Source organism: Pseudopipra pipra, chromosome 4 (assembly GCF_036250125.1).
Source record: "Pseudopipra pipra isolate bDixPip1 chromosome 4, bDixPip1.hap1, whole genome shotgun sequence".
NCBI lineage: Eukaryota > Metazoa > Chordata > Aves > Passeriformes > Pipridae > Pseudopipra > Pseudopipra pipra.
In genome coordinates, this window is record NC_087552.1 from 5,246,730 (window position 1) to 5,262,067 (window position 15,338).

Consider the following 15,338-nt stretch of genomic DNA (forward strand, 5'->3'; position numbering starts at 1 on the left):
CCCCATGGTTCAGTTGGATTTGGAGGAATCTTTTGGGCAGAGAAGTCAAGCAGAGGTTTATCAAATTGATCTGCCCCTCAAAATGTTGATTACTATGTAGTTATGGGACAACCTTAATTTAAAGTGGCTTGTTTTGATGAAAATAAAAAATGCGTGATAGAACCATTTGGCAGAATCAGTAAAGAAATTATAATTTCTTGCCTGCAGCAAAAGTAAGTAATCTTTCCCCTTTAAAAACATCAAAGTTCAGTCTTTCTGAAGGCTTATGGAAGAAATTCAAATATTTAAGTTTGCAGTTTTACAAGTTAAAAGGAATAGGAAAGATTCCTGCACATTTATTCATTATTGTCTGGAAATGTATATGTGCTGTTTTTAGGCAGGTGAGGCTACCAGCATGTTAGCAGTCAGATGCAGGGGCACAAACCTCACTAACACATAATGCATGTTTTCCTACTCAAGTATTTGTCTATTTGGGATTTTCATTTTGGTCAGATACATCTTACAGATGGTTCTTCCTATGCCACAGCTTTAACTTGGTAGGATTTCCATTTTCCCAAATACGGTGCAGTGCTGTAAAGTTGGAAACCACATAATCCATCAATCATGTGTCTTGCAGACTCCCAGGCAGGAAAGGGGGATAAGTCTCTGGCTGTCCTTTCTCAGCATCGCATCTCTGCAGATTCCATCCAGATTTGGAGGACAGGGGACCCAAAACTGGATGCTTTTAAGAAGGAAATGGTGCAGGGACACTTAACTGCATCACAAGAATAGAACAGGTGGGAAAGTATTTCAGAGTAGGAATAAAAGTAAGGGAATGCAATCGCCATGTCTCTCCACACTGCTGAACCAGTAATTATTATTTTTTTACTTTAAATGCTGAAATGCCTCTCTGCTTGTCAAAGGACACTCCTCATATTCTTGTAAAGCCCTGGGATTAAAAACAGAGAGCAAAATTTCGTAGGTCTCCTTTTCAGTCAGCCAGCACCTAGAGTACTTACATCATCTTGCCCAGGTGCAAGTGTGGTTCTTTGAAATAACAGAAGATGTGGGATTTCTTTTGAAGACAAAATTGTTCTGGAGCATATAATAAATTTTCAGAAAATGAAGCTTTAGGGAAGAATGATATCAAACTACATGCCATTGAAAAGAGGATCTGATATTCTAACATAGTTTCACAATTTTGGCACCATCACATTTTCCATCAGTGGGTTTTCTCTTGTACATGTTTGAGTTTTTCCTCTTAATTTTCTTAAACCTGCAACTCTGACTGGGGCAAAGAGATGTACTGGAAGGTAGCTGTTTCTCAGAGGTTTAACTTTGCCTTTATTTATATCAGATCTTTAGACTTTAGGGTAATTATGAACTTAATAATTTATTTTTTAAAAAAAGAAGACTGAAAGAGTGAATGAAACCATCTAAAAGTTGTCACATGTTCTTTTCACCTGCCAAACTGAAATGGCAGAATAGACACAGTTGATGAGCAGTGCTGTTTGCTGACCAGGAATTCCAAATCGATGATTTGAGGCTGGATTGCACAGTGAATCCATAGTCCCCAAAGAACCTGACCACTCTTAGTATGCAGAGGTAGTTTTGGGGTTCATGTACATGTATATGAAATTTCTCTTTAAGTCAAAAACCAGGTTTTAAGATTCACCTGAATCTCCCTCTCTCCCTTCCCCCCCACCCCCACCTCCTTCCTCACAGACAAAAACCGTGTTTTCTCATGAGTACAGCAAATAAAATATTTCCAGGTGTGCAAAAGTGATTTTTGTTTCCAACTATTCGATTGTCAGAGTGTGGAGGGCTGAGTAGTAAATCAGCCTTAAGGCTGCTTCGCTTTTAGAAAACAAAATCTTAGTGGTGACAGCTGAAGAGCACAGTGACTTTTTCACTCAAGATTTATTACTTGCCTGAAAAGAAAGGTTGGAGGCAAAACTTGCTGGGCTGCATACTTTCTCCTTTAGCAGATACACTATAGGGCCAGGGTAAGTTGGCTTTATTTTGTCTGTGAAAACATACATCCAAACAATGTATGTAAAAATATAATAGTTTTACTTCAAATGGAACAGAAAAGTCAATATACCTGCTCTTATTCTTTACAGTGGGAAGCATTCCTTACATGGACTCTGTTGTGTATTTTAGCATCACTAGTATTTCATAAACTTCCCTGCAGCGCATGCCAGAAAAATTACTTGAAGGTATCAAAATGTATTTATTTTATTTGGAAAAGTACAAGGATGGGGAGGCAAAGGCCAGAGTTTGTTCTTATTCATACCTAGACTCATGAAGTCCAGATGAAGAACACAGTGTGTTAGCAAGCCTCCAAATTAACAATGAAGTGGGAAATTGGAAAGGCTGTCAGATTTGTGTGTGCTGCGTAAACACCATCCCTCCAATCAGTCTGTAACTGCGATACCAGGTGGGGATTTGGGTTTGTGGTTATTGTTTTGTTTTGCTGCCTTTGTGTGGGTTTTTTTACAGTGGCATGGAAATGACACTGCATTTCTAAGATAACATGGAGACATACAGGGTTAAAATAAATCGTGCCTCAAAAAATGAGCTGCATGTGAGCAGTACATGTAAACTGGGTGTGAATTCCAAACTGTTGGGTGAGATCAACTCCAGTGTGAGTTTAGTGACAAAGCAAACTATTTTATCTAGAGAAGTAACACTAATTTTATTACCAAGTTTCATGTATCTGTGCAGCAGCTTTTACCTGCTAAAACTTGTGTGAGAGCTTATAAAGGTTTGGGTTTTCACTTCCAGCTTCGAATTACTGGAAAACAGTCTGTGTGGTGATAAACTCTTCCTTCTAAATCCTTTCAGTTCACTCTTTTCTCACTCAGTTCCCACTTTGTCAGTGTTTGGGCCGTGCAGGGGAGGACACAGCCGAGTATCTCCCCAGAGATATGTGGCTTGTCTGGGTTCCCATGGGAGCATCCTCAGGAGCTGTCAGGGCTGTTGTGGCTTGAAACGGGATAACGGCGCTTTATGGCAGAGAAGCAAAGCACAGCGGGGCATATCCCACAGTCAGCGTGTTGGATACCATGAGTCGTCTTACATTTAACAACCTTCATTAGGATAGTGATAACAGTTCAGGAAGAGACATTCCAAACAGTCTTGTTTTTTAAATATTTATGGGAGTGATGCTGAGAAGGATGTGAGCGTAGTACTGGGAGCTACAGAAGCTCGAGGAAGGGCCGCAATTATGGTACTTGGGCTGTAGCCACAGACACATTTAGGGCTTACTTTGAACTTGGTCTTCTGCCCAGCTTTCCTCTTTGTGGATGCAAAATGCACAGTGTATGTGTAGTTTTTTTGTGTACACTGTATTAAAATAGCATTATAGGGGGTGTTGTGTTTGTTGAGCACCCGTGAACCGAGAACTGCCACGGGTAAGATTGTGTGTACAATCCCAATTCATTTGCCTTTGTACATGTGCATCATAATGCAATCTTTATTTACATTAATTAAAGAGGCATGCATTGTGCATGATTAATTATATTGCATTAATTTAGAAAATTATTTTTACAAGTCATTATAATCGCCTCTTCTTTAATTACATTAATACTCACACTTCCTTACTTTCAAGGGCTTTGGTTTACACTGTTTAAAATCAGATGAACAGTCACTTGTTTCTGGGAGGAGTAATCAGATTACATCATGTGGTGTCCTGCTGAGTTTTCTGGTTATCTGGTTACTGACCTGGATATCAGCAGTACAGGACCCTCTAGGTTGGCCATAGGAAACCCGTTTGCTTGAAATAGGTGTTAAATTAACAACTTCCTGGTTTTTTGAGGGTTCTACTGTGCAAGAAGGGGCCTTTTACCTGTTGTCCAGAATATTTTCTGACAACAAAAGAGTGTTTTGCCCCAGTGTCCAGAATCTTGGTTTTCAATGTGTCCACTCTTTGTATCAGGCTTTTCTTTCTTGTGGACTCAGTTCTGGTGTTGTCTTTCTCTTCCCTCTGCTTACCTGGATTCAAATGACTCAAATAGGGAGAGAGGTCTCTTACCTGCTGTCATTGGATCCAGCATGATCTGCAGACTCTTTGAACCTTGGTAGTCTTTGAGTGGGAAAAGCTTGGAAAATATACTTGTGGAATGCCAGGAAACCTCACAAAGCTTTTTCAGTTTGAGGTGTTTCAAGTCCTCCTAACGTAATCAGATCTCAAGACCTCTCTCCAAAGGTTAGAATGACATAGTTTTATTTTTATTAATTTTTAAAAACTGTAAATAAAGCGGCATTTTTCCTGGTCTCCTTCTCATGCAACAGCTGAAATGTTTTGACTGGAGCGTTACAAAACAAATCAGTGAAGGCAGTCAGCCAGCTTGGAAAGGACAAGAAGGTCAAAGCTCCGAATAGCATAAGCTACTAAATGGATTATTTTATAATATAAAATGTTGAGTGACTTCTATATTAACTGCTGATGCTTATCTCTCCCCTAATAGGGTGGAAGCTGTTCCAGTAAAATGGGAAGTTGTGGTGAAATAGGAGGCCCAGCGTTGTACGTGTCACTGGTTTAGTGTCGGTCAGAACGAAGGGCAGCTTGGGAGGATGAGGTGGCCAATCTACAGTTCCATTGTTTGGTTGTACGCTTGAAAGTAGTGACCTTTTCACTCTTAGTTTTAGGTTTAGGAAACCTCTGAACCTCAGAGCCTTATAATGAGCAAGTTGGAATATGATCAAGCTCTTTACATTAGTGAAGGACTCTAAAGAGCTGCTGGATTTAGGGATTAGCTGAGATATGCACTTGTTTCTCAGGAAGGATATTAATACTCTTTTACTTAAGATTCCATATGGATATTAGATGCTATCGTTAGTCCTTTCAACTGGTTAGGACCATTTCTTTGTTTGTGACATTTCTGTGGGGAGAAGGAAAAATAGGACATCATAGGCAGAATTTCCAAGAGTTGATTTATTAACTTTTTATTTTGTTGAAGGTGATCCAGCTTTAGATTCTATTTACTCCATCAGTGATTAAAGCTGAATGTCTTGCACACATGACTTACGTACTCCTAGGGATGAGTAGAAATACCATTCGTGTTCAGTACATATAACACTGAAGGATAATAGGTTTGTTCAGGAAAAACGGGTTCTTTCTATAAGAGCTTAGTTATTAAAAAAAAAAATCTTATCCAGCTAAATGCAGAACTATAATAATGTAGCATAAGAGAAAAGGGAACAATCTGGAGGTCATTGGTTAATAATAAATCATTTTCATAAGCTGTGTGGAAGGATTGGTGTGCATAGATGTAGAGTGCAAAGTTAGGGCTCTCTCCATGTCCAAATAAGATGTTAACATCTCCTGTGAACATTGGACACTTGTTGGATGACTGTTTAGGTCACTGGATACCTCAGGGTTGCATACGCCAAAGTAATTTAATAACAAAATTTTGAGGGTTTGTTTAAAGCTCTGTATGATTTGATGTATAGACAACTGAAAGAGTCTGCTCAAAATCACAGCAGTGTGCTAGACTTTTAGGGTAACCTAGAAAAACGTGCAGTCAACAAGGTATTTGAAGCTGATTGAGAGTGAAGGGTCTGAAAGTTAAATGAATATTTTGATTGAGTGGTGCCAGGCAATGGCTGGCAGGACTCATTAGTTCTGGAAATCTGAAGTGACTCCTTCTTTTGGGGATTATGTCTGTTTCATGTTCCTACTTTGTTGATGAATTTAATTGAAGAAGGTGTAGTTACTTCTTTTGTTTTAAATGCAGGTGTATTCCCTGCATGGCAAATCAAGCTTTGTGCTACAGAGAAGCATATACCTGATATATGTGCTCTGAATGCACTTTATAACAATATTCTGATTGCTGTTTACAGCATCTTCTTGCATTACTGTTCCAGTCAGATGCTGGAAAAGATGATTTTGGGAACTGCCCTTTTTTGTTGGTGGTCATGTGATATTCTTCTATGCAGAATGAAGGGAGAGTCAACTGTTCCTAAACAGAAACTAATGTTTTATTCCCTGTGATCATCCTTGCTGCCCTCCTCTGAACCTTTTCCAGATCTATTACATCATTTCTGAGAAAAAGGGACCAGGACTTGTGAGTGCAACATGGGTTTGTATGGGTTTGCATGATGATGTTTTCTGGTTTGACCTTTACTCTTTTATTAGCGGTTCTGAATTTTTAACACTTGAATTGCTTTTCTGGCCGCTGCCAAGAACTGAGCTAGAGTTTTCATCACTGTCTATTAAAACTAGAAGTGGTAATGATTCATCTCACAGCACATCCGTTTATATACAAAGAGAAGATTGAATTTCCCATGGTCGCTGCTTTGCGTTTACTTACATTGAACATTATCCAATTTCTAAGTCTCCTGAGAGTCTTGGACGGTTCTTTACCCTCAGTCTTCATCCCTGTTGCTTTGAATAACTATATCATTAGAAATTATGGCTCCTATATGAGATCACTTCTTTGGTATTAAACCTCATAAAGGAGATGTAAATTTTATACAGGAAAAATGGATGTGATGAAGGGGGTCTGTATTGTGTCGCAATAGAGAGGTAACAGGAAAGGCCTCTTCCCTGCCAGTACATGCTGTTATCTACAGACAGATCCTGACAAGCACATTTGGACTCTTACTGAGAACAGAGGAATGAGAGGTAAAACATCACACAGTGTCATGAGCTTGAGAGAGTTTGTATTCCTTTGTACTGTTTTACGTTGGTTCTGGAAAGGAGAGGGAGAAGAACAACAGGGTGCCACTGGTTTTATGTCTTGTCAGAAATGACCGTGATAGGTGAGCCTCAAGTCTTGGTATTGATTAATTTCTGTAGATTTATGTTGATTAATTTCTGTGGAATTAAGTCCTGTGACTAAGAATAGTAGGCAGCAGTGCACACGGAAAAGTGCTGAGTGCCAGCCCAGTCTGGGGGAAAACACACGCCTGACAGTGGCACAGAAAATGGAGGGATCCCAGAGTCAGGCCTTGCAGATGGAGAGAGTGTGCTCTGGACTGCAAATAGTTCAGCTCTGTTGCAGAAGTTGTTTTCCTTAGCAGTGAATATTTTCTGCAGAAGTCACGGAGCGAGGAGAGGCGGCATTAGCTGGTTTGCAAGGCAAGTCTTATTCCATTACTTAACAGGGAGGCACGTGAGCTATGTAAGCAAGCACACACGCCAGGGTGTGTGTGCTCATCAGTCACCATGTGAGGTGTGTGTAATTGGCAAACACGCACCTTGGAACATGTTCCTGCACCTATAAAATGGCCATTTAATTTTAGTTTTATTAAGGAATGTAAATACTCTGTGCCAGCTTACAAAATTCTCCTTTTTATATATAAAATTGAAACACTGTTCTTTCATGCATTTAATATTGAAGTGTGTTAAAGTCTTTAAATACCTGTTTTAGTGCTTAAGTACTAGTTTGATGTGATACCTGAGCTTCTCTGTTGTCTCCATGCACTAATGATGCTGTTTGAGTGGGTGTGAGGAAATGTAGCTGACTGCATCCTAGATTTCCCCATTGATTCCTATTCCTTGTGCTCCTCTCGGCTTCCCCACCTGTACTTAGAAACAATGCATTTCCCAGGGGAGCTGGAGTTCAAGCCTTATTCTTCACCCAGAAACTCTGGCTACAGAGGCTATTACTCTTAAATAATAGTTCGATTCTGTGGACTAGGAGGGGGGTATTTTATGATGCTCTTTCAACTGTCTGACTGCTCTCCAGAAAATGCGTTGCAAAGGGATGGAAGAGTGCAAAGAATCAGTGTGATGAGGAAATAGGTTGTGCTCCTCACTGCAGTTATGGCTGTGTCTACTTATACTACCTATAGAAGACTGACATCTTCTTATTGATCTATCAATATCTCCTTTGTGCGTCGTGCACAAGAGTGATGGGAACAAAGTGAAGCAGCTGTAATTGCTGTAGGCGCTGTAATTGAGGAATTAGGTGCAGTTCTGTCACTGCTTCTTGAGAAAACTGCTGATTAGCATTCACAGAGGACAAAATTCTTCCCTCTTCTATGACTGTGCAACCCTACTGGGTCTGAAGAGATTTCAGAGTTATGGCTGAAAGGAAAGTCTTGTGTTTCCTCTTTTCGGGTTATTTTTATTTTTAACTTAATTTTATTTCTAGTGGACAGAGTAAGGAAAGGAACGAAGCTGCCACTGAAGGTCCTAGATCATGTCCAGGATTTGTACAAGACTTGTTTTATAGAGAATGGGACTCTGTCCTGTCTTTGTTTTCCATGTGAAAATAGAGTATGTTTCACACAAGATGCCACATCACAAATAAAGAAAGTCTTTAAGCAGATGCATTTCCACAACAAAGGCATATTTTGATGTGATCTGCCAGCAAGGCTGTGACAGAACACAAATAATGTGAGCTCTTGGAAAAGGAAAAATATTAATTGGAACCATTAACCTTCTGAGACACTGAATATGTTTTGAAATAAATGCTTTTAATTAGTACTGTTCTAAGAGAAGAAAAGCTGTGGTTTGATTCAGAATCGCCAGAATTTGTGTACCTGGCGTGCCACCTGAAGTTTTGGGCTCGTAGAAAAATCCAAACTCATTATTCAAATGGCAGTCTGGTTTGTTTTGGTTTTTTGTTTTGCTTCTGTGGTAAGATTTCCATGGCTTTACGTTTTATTCATGTGGGTCTTATTTTCATAAAAATACTGATACAAAAGACCTTAACCTGGAACTCTTTCAGTCCATGCTCAAACTTTTATAACTATTTTCTTTTCCCATAAGCCTAAGATTGCGTTTGTTTCCACCACTGGAATCATTTATGTATAAGCTTTACTTTAAAGCCGAGCATATATTTGAATGTTTGTAGAACTGGAATTTTAGGAACTAGAAAAAGGTGACTAAATTCAATATCTGATTAGGCAGAAACGTACCATGAATACAAACTGGGCTGAAATGATTGTTGTTTTGGCAACTCTGAACCCTGAGGGTTTTAACATTGTCTGCTTACATACATTCAACATATTCATACAATATATTTAAGTAATAATTATTTTAATATAATCACTTGTTTTTTCTACTTTTCTCATGTAATAATGGCGTGAAAGAGCTACAGGTTTGCTGAAGGGAAAGACTGAGAAAAAAAACCTGTGGGATAAAAGAGCTTTCCCACCTCACCAGGGATGAGGGAGAGAGTGAGAAGAAGCCAGGTACTTTCTCAGCCAGGTGGTCCTAGTGCCCTGAGATGATTACTTCCTGCACAAGTGTCATCTTTTTTAAGACACTTACATGAGGCAAAGCTGTTTTTGTCAGGATGTGTGTCTGAATGCTGCCTTGTACTGATAAAAACATAGTGGGTAGAGAAAACCCACTTAAAGTTCTATCCTCATCCACAGTGTTATCTGTTCCAGAAAGGCTGGTAGGTGCAACTGTATTCACATCTTGATTCCATCATTTCAGCATCACCAACCCGTTCAGCTCTTGTTAGGTGGATGCTACCTTGAAGGAAAGAAACAGAAAAATGTGAGGGTCCTGAAGGTGAATTTGGTTTCTTTTCTCTCTCTGTGTTTCATTGGGATAAAATGAAACAAACACTATACATAATATCAAATACTGTTGTGGCAAAATGGATTGTTGCAATGTTCTCCCTTGTGGAGGAGCATAAAGGTAGTCCATTACTGTTCTATATTTTCCTTGGGTTTTTAATACTTGCTTCGACTGTGTTTCCCTTTCCTTTTAGGAGTAGCTGTTATACCTGATTCTCTGCTTCTTACTATCACAATGTTAATGTGATAGTACATGATTTTGTTTCAATAGCCATCTTATTTATTTACATGAAATTATTGCATTTTCTGTGCTTGCTTATCTGAAATTAGCTAAAGGATGCTAAATATCTGGATGCTCAGTCTCACTGAATTTCTTTAAGCATAAATACCTGTTATCTCTAATTCTCTAATTTCTTTATTACTGAGAACTGGAAGAAGAAACACTGAACATTTTGAAAGTTTTGTGCACATGTTTTTAAATGACTTTTCAGTTCCCAAAACATGGGATCAGCAGATGGCAGTCAAACCAAAGTTCCATCTGTTGCTTGCACGGAGACTTCCAAATTCTGTGCCTGTAGGAGAAAGTGGAAAGAGAGAGTGTGTGACAGAGTTGTGTCACAAGAGATATTCTTACACATTTGAAGATAGATGCAGCTTTGTCAGACCTTAGAAAAGAGGAGCTTTGATTTCTGTCTGTCTGGGATTTGCATGTGGTGTTTGCTTCAGGTCTTTGGACTCGGGAAGCTCTTGAATTTATTTTTTTTTTTGTTTCATCTGTGGATGTTTTTAAAAGAGCAAACTGGTGATTAGCTTTTCTCACTTATGTTCTAGAAATCTGTCTACTTAAAAATATTTTCTTAGTCAAGATGTGTGAGGAAAGAGCTTTGATTTTATACCTGGACTGTCTGTCTCACTATGGAGTAATGGTTTTTTTATTGACCAGTTGATTTTTTTAAAAATCAGAAGTGTTTCTCTAATTCAAGGTGGTTAATGCTTATAAAGAAAAGAATATTTTTAAAATTTTTTACTCATAGCTTCCTTTTTTTCTGTAGAATATTAGGTAAGTTGCTGAAGACTATTCAGTATTATATGATCTTTTTATTTACATCCTGTTCTAAATAGTTGTGACACTTGTACACCAGTACAGCTGTACTTAAATAGTTGATGGAGTAGTTTCCAAAGCTGCACCTTCCATATGACACAATTATTCCAAGGCTTAGTTGCTGAAAGCATGAGAACTGAAAGGAGTTGCAGAGTTCAAAGTATCATTATGCATTTATTGTACTATTATTTTATTATATTTTCATGTTTTTTCACTTTACAATGTATCATTAAACTTCAATCTTTGCTTTTTCTCATGCATATTGCAAATTTTGTTCTCTGTTGTGTTCTCTCTGCTATTAGGGGCAGGGGGGAAAGCCCTAAACCAAAACAAGCCAGTGAAACATAAAACCTTGTGGGAAAAACACTCAAAGGGTTTATCATGAGTCAGTATTTTCAGTTCACACTTCACATCTCCCTTTCCCCTAAAGGGATTAACACTGCCTATTAATTGAAGAGCACAGTTTATACTAAGCATTATTTAACATATACTGGTGGAATTACTGTACTTCCTGTTTTGTATTCACAATAATAGGTTTCTGAAGAGTTGCCTTTGTATAAATACCTCACTGACATTTCAGGCAAGTATATTCCTGTCTTGGAGTAAGCACGAAAGAGTAATGTGCTGTGGAACACTGCTAAAGAAGGAAATCTCTTTGTGTTTCATAAATGATACCCCTAAAGCCGTTTAAAAATCCATGTTTTTAAGTGACAGCTATGCATTGGGTTTGTTTCTTTATGTTATTCTGGCTTGAATTGGTTCTAGGAAGCCACAAAGGGAAAATTGTAGCTTTGGCAAGGAATCTTCTCCATGGCTGGAGTGCTTTGCCATGGAAAAGCAGATCTGCACAATGTGTCAGTGTTAAAAGAAAGTGAAAACTTCATCATAAACAATGCAAGTACACATTTTCTTGTATACCTCTTAGCCCTCTGTAAAGTCACTTGCAGAAAATCGGGGGGCCGGGGGGAACCCAGAGAGTAAAGTTTTCCCCAGACTTTGTGTCCAAGTTTTGTCTGTAGTGGTTGTGGAACTGCAAAGTTCTTATGATGGCCAAAACTGATAATGCACAATGGAGATCAGGTCAGAACTAATTAGATTTTATTATCAAAAGTCATTTGCTAATGCTTACTGACCATCTGGTTAGTTCTGAAATTTTTTTGGGGGTCTCTAGAGAAGGAGAAAAAGATTAGAGATAATGGTAATAGGGACTTGTTTTACATGAACATTAAAATTAATGGAAAATATTTATCCTCTCTTAAGGGGTTGAAAGGTCTCTGATAATGTTTATATCTATTATATATTTGTTTAGGATGCACAAAATTTAGACTAGGCTGTATCACTGGTTCTGTTCTCTTTACCTTTTAATTAGTTTTTACCATATTATGTAGGCACACCACTGCTCTCCAGGATGCCTGAAGTGGATTCTTACATTCCAAAATACATAGAAAAAAGTAAACCAACAGGAGGATAATTTTTTCTCCTTCAGATTTAATCTTCTAGTTGTAGCTTAACATATATGCCAGTTAAAATCTCTGATAAAAATACTGCAAAAAAAAATCTTGTGTCTTTCATAATCTCAATTTCACTTCAGTTTTCATCAGATCTGTAAATGACACCCCAAAGATATCGTGTGTTTAATCCTGAAGTCGTCTTCGTCCTGTTTTATAGTCTGAGAGGAAAAAAAATGTGGGGAATTTCCTTTTAAGATACCCTTGTTTCCTGCTTTCTCTTTAATCTCCATACAAGATATGCTTCTCAGAGAAATGTCAGCTGGCAATTACCAGCAGCAGCAATGTTGGTGCGTGCAGGCCCTGAACTGAAAAGATATTCAATCATTGCACTTTTGTGCAAGGTAAGGCAAATTACACAGAAACTTGAATTAACAGAAATTTTAGTAACTTGGCAGTAAATCTCCCCTGTGCTCCAGTTTTGATTTGCCTGCCTGAAATCCTGCTCGTGTCTGGTCTGCTGACAATGTTTGCCCAGTTGTGACGGTGCTGATGTAGCTGAGTGTCCCCAGGAGCTGTATTTCTCTAGCTAAGCTGGCAGAAGACTCTGGTACAGATTTTCTGCTGATGTAGCTGTACCTTTTCCCTGAATTATGTGAGCCAAGCAAAGCCAAAAAAAGAAACCTCAATTCTTTCTAATTCTTTGACTGGTGTAGTATCAAAACCTATGTACCACTAAAGAAATAATGTCCAACATTAACCGCTCTTAAATATTTTGGGCTCACTCTTTGTTCTGGGCTGACCTGTCTCTTTAAGTTTTCATAACAATGTTGCAGATGATTCTGAGGTTTTAAAAAAAAAAAAAAAAAAAAAAGAATAATTTGTGTAGATTAAATCAAGCCTCTGAAAAACTCCAGGCTCTTCATCTTTGGAGCATTGGTGATGATCCAAACAGGAGGATTGCTTTCCCTGGAAGGATTCACCTAGATCTGGCCATGGAAGATATATTTGCTCAGCAAATTTAATCAGCTTATCACAAAATTCTGCAAGCATCTTCTCTGTGTTTTGGGTAGTCTGTTGTGTGTTAACTGCAGTCTCATTTCCCATGATGTTTGCAAAGCGCAAGCTGGACTTTGGGCTTGGGGAGAGGGAGGAGGTAAGAATTCTGAGGTCCCTTCACTGTCCTTTGTGGCAAAGAAAAGAGCAAAAGTATCCCAAAAATAGTGGTGTCTTGAGTGAATGTAAATTCTCTGCATTTCATGGTCGTCATGGCACAGGACCACAGACAGAAGGCAAGCAAGGAGCGCTCACCCTGCTTGCAGATGACATGATTGAGATGTTGCTTGTGGTTGCATTAGATGCTTGTGGAGAAGCAGAGGTCTAATTGTAACTGTACCAGGGCTCTTAAATAGCATCCATTTAGTCACCCAGACTTTGAGAGAAGTCTGTGTTTGGTTGTGATGCTGGTAACCACTGCACCACATTCCTCCTTAGGGGCCAGAAAAAGAAGCCAAGTTCTTAAAAGAAATGATTTCTCTACTGCCTTGCAAAGAGCAGCATAATCCGTGGGCTACGTATCTGTGGTAGGGTTTTCAGGCTGGTCCATGCACAGAATAACATCCTTCTGCTACCACAAATTATTCTCATCGTCCACATGGAAAGTGTCTGGGCTGTGGATTGGCTATTTTAGTAGTAAAAGCAGAAAGGCTCCTTGGAGCCCTGGTGATTGACCAGGACCATGTTACATCGGGCACCATATGGGAAATAACCTGTCCCTGCCAGCCCTAAGAGGTGAGGGCCCAGAGTTGCTGCTCTGTCAGCAGTGTGCCACGTGATAGACTCTCTGCTTTTCCTTGTGGATAGGTCTTCTTTAAAGCTTCAAAAATAAAACATACATAGAATCTGATAAAAGACACTTTTAAGGTTGTAAAGGCTGATGCTGGGAGTTCACCAGACCTGCATGGGCAGCTGCAGCTTTATTTTGTTCTCCTTTGTATGTATGTTACAGGGTCCTGCCAGAGATTTCCCGAGAACCAAGTGTTTGTTTGAGGGATTACTTATGGATGGCTCCGTGCCAGTGAAAATATCTGCTCCGAGCACAGCAACAATCAAAAAAACAAACAAAGCATTAAGATATACACTGAGCAGTATAGGGAAGATATAAAAATAGTTTAGTGTTTTGCTCTTGGATGGAACAATGTGGTCAGTGCCCATACAGTGCTGGGGAGGAGGTTCAGAGATCTCAGTTGTTCAGGGAGGACAACAATTTTCAGATAAGGGAATGTGTCTTTTATTGTTACAGTTTTCAACTTGACTGCATGTGAGTAAAAAAAAGGCAAAAGGGAATGGGGAAAGAAGATGGAATAAAAATATCCTTTGTATTCCTTGTAACTTGAAGGAGATATTTCTGTTGAGTGGATGAGTGGCTGCCTGGTGACTAACAGGGCTAAGAAAGGAGAGACATAGCTCATAGTAATCACTGCCATATAGTGTCACCGAGGTAAGCATCTTAGCCAGGTTGCACAATGGATTTTCTATTTGTTCAGGTAATAAAGTTATCCAGATTTTAAGAAGAAATATTCTATAAATGTGTTTTGTCATGTCTATGTTTCAAAATGAATGTTAAGTCCTTACAATTGATTGTATTAGTCACTCACTGCTTCCTGGAGTTTGGAGGAGCCTCAGCAAGTGGAAGCTGAAGATTTTGATACACAAAGAGCAGCAAAGGTGGTCGTCTGTGTTGTGGTTCCTTTGCACAGCACATTCTTCTTTATTTGCTGCAGTAAATGTGTGGTAATTTACCCATCCTGATTGAGTCATAAGCTGCCTTGCAGGGAAAATGTGCATTCCAGCCACCATTGCAGGGAACCTGAAAGATAAAACGTGATCACCGCACATAAAAGTGTAAAGGAAATGCAGCTTCTTGTCAGATGAGTCATGGTGGTTCTGAGTCTGTAAGTACATGCTCAGCTTGAAGGATGGAAAGTACCAAGTAAGGTTTCTTCTCTGACAACAACCTCTCTGTCAAAGGTACGTGTGAAATGACACATTAAAATAGGTAGGTTTTGTATAATAACGGCTGCTTATTTTCTAGTTTAGAGCAGTTTTTTGCTTTATACAGTTCTTTATGAGAGAATATGTTGTTGCAAGCTTTTTTATTATTATTTTATTTTTATTATTGGTTTTATTGTGTTGGCTGCAAAAATATTGCCAAATCCTTCATGGTGAGCTGTAACAAAGACACGTGGGATTAATCAATATGTGAAATAATATATATCGTTTCACTTTTATAGGATAGGAATCCCATATGTGTGTGCCAGTTA

The 15,338-nt window shown here is 38.9% G+C and overlaps 1 protein-coding gene across 2 annotated transcripts in view; it reads left to right on the plus strand.

Annotated features, from left to right (window-relative positions):
• Positions 1-15,338, plus strand: part of AFG2A (AFG2 AAA ATPase homolog A) — a 167,688-nt gene that overhangs the window by 54,972 nt on the left and 97,378 nt on the right. The window contains exon 15 of one of the 2 annotated variants that reach the window (XM_064651471.1): positions 11,333-14,467. The exons of the other annotated variant lie outside the window; for it this stretch is intronic. Coding sequence (XP_064507541.1) covers positions 11,333-11,356 — 24 coding nt within the window. The 3' untranslated portion in view covers positions 11,357-14,467. Of the gene's footprint in view, positions 1-11,332; positions 14,468-15,338 lie in introns of those variants that run through there. 2 annotated transcript variants of the gene reach the window in all.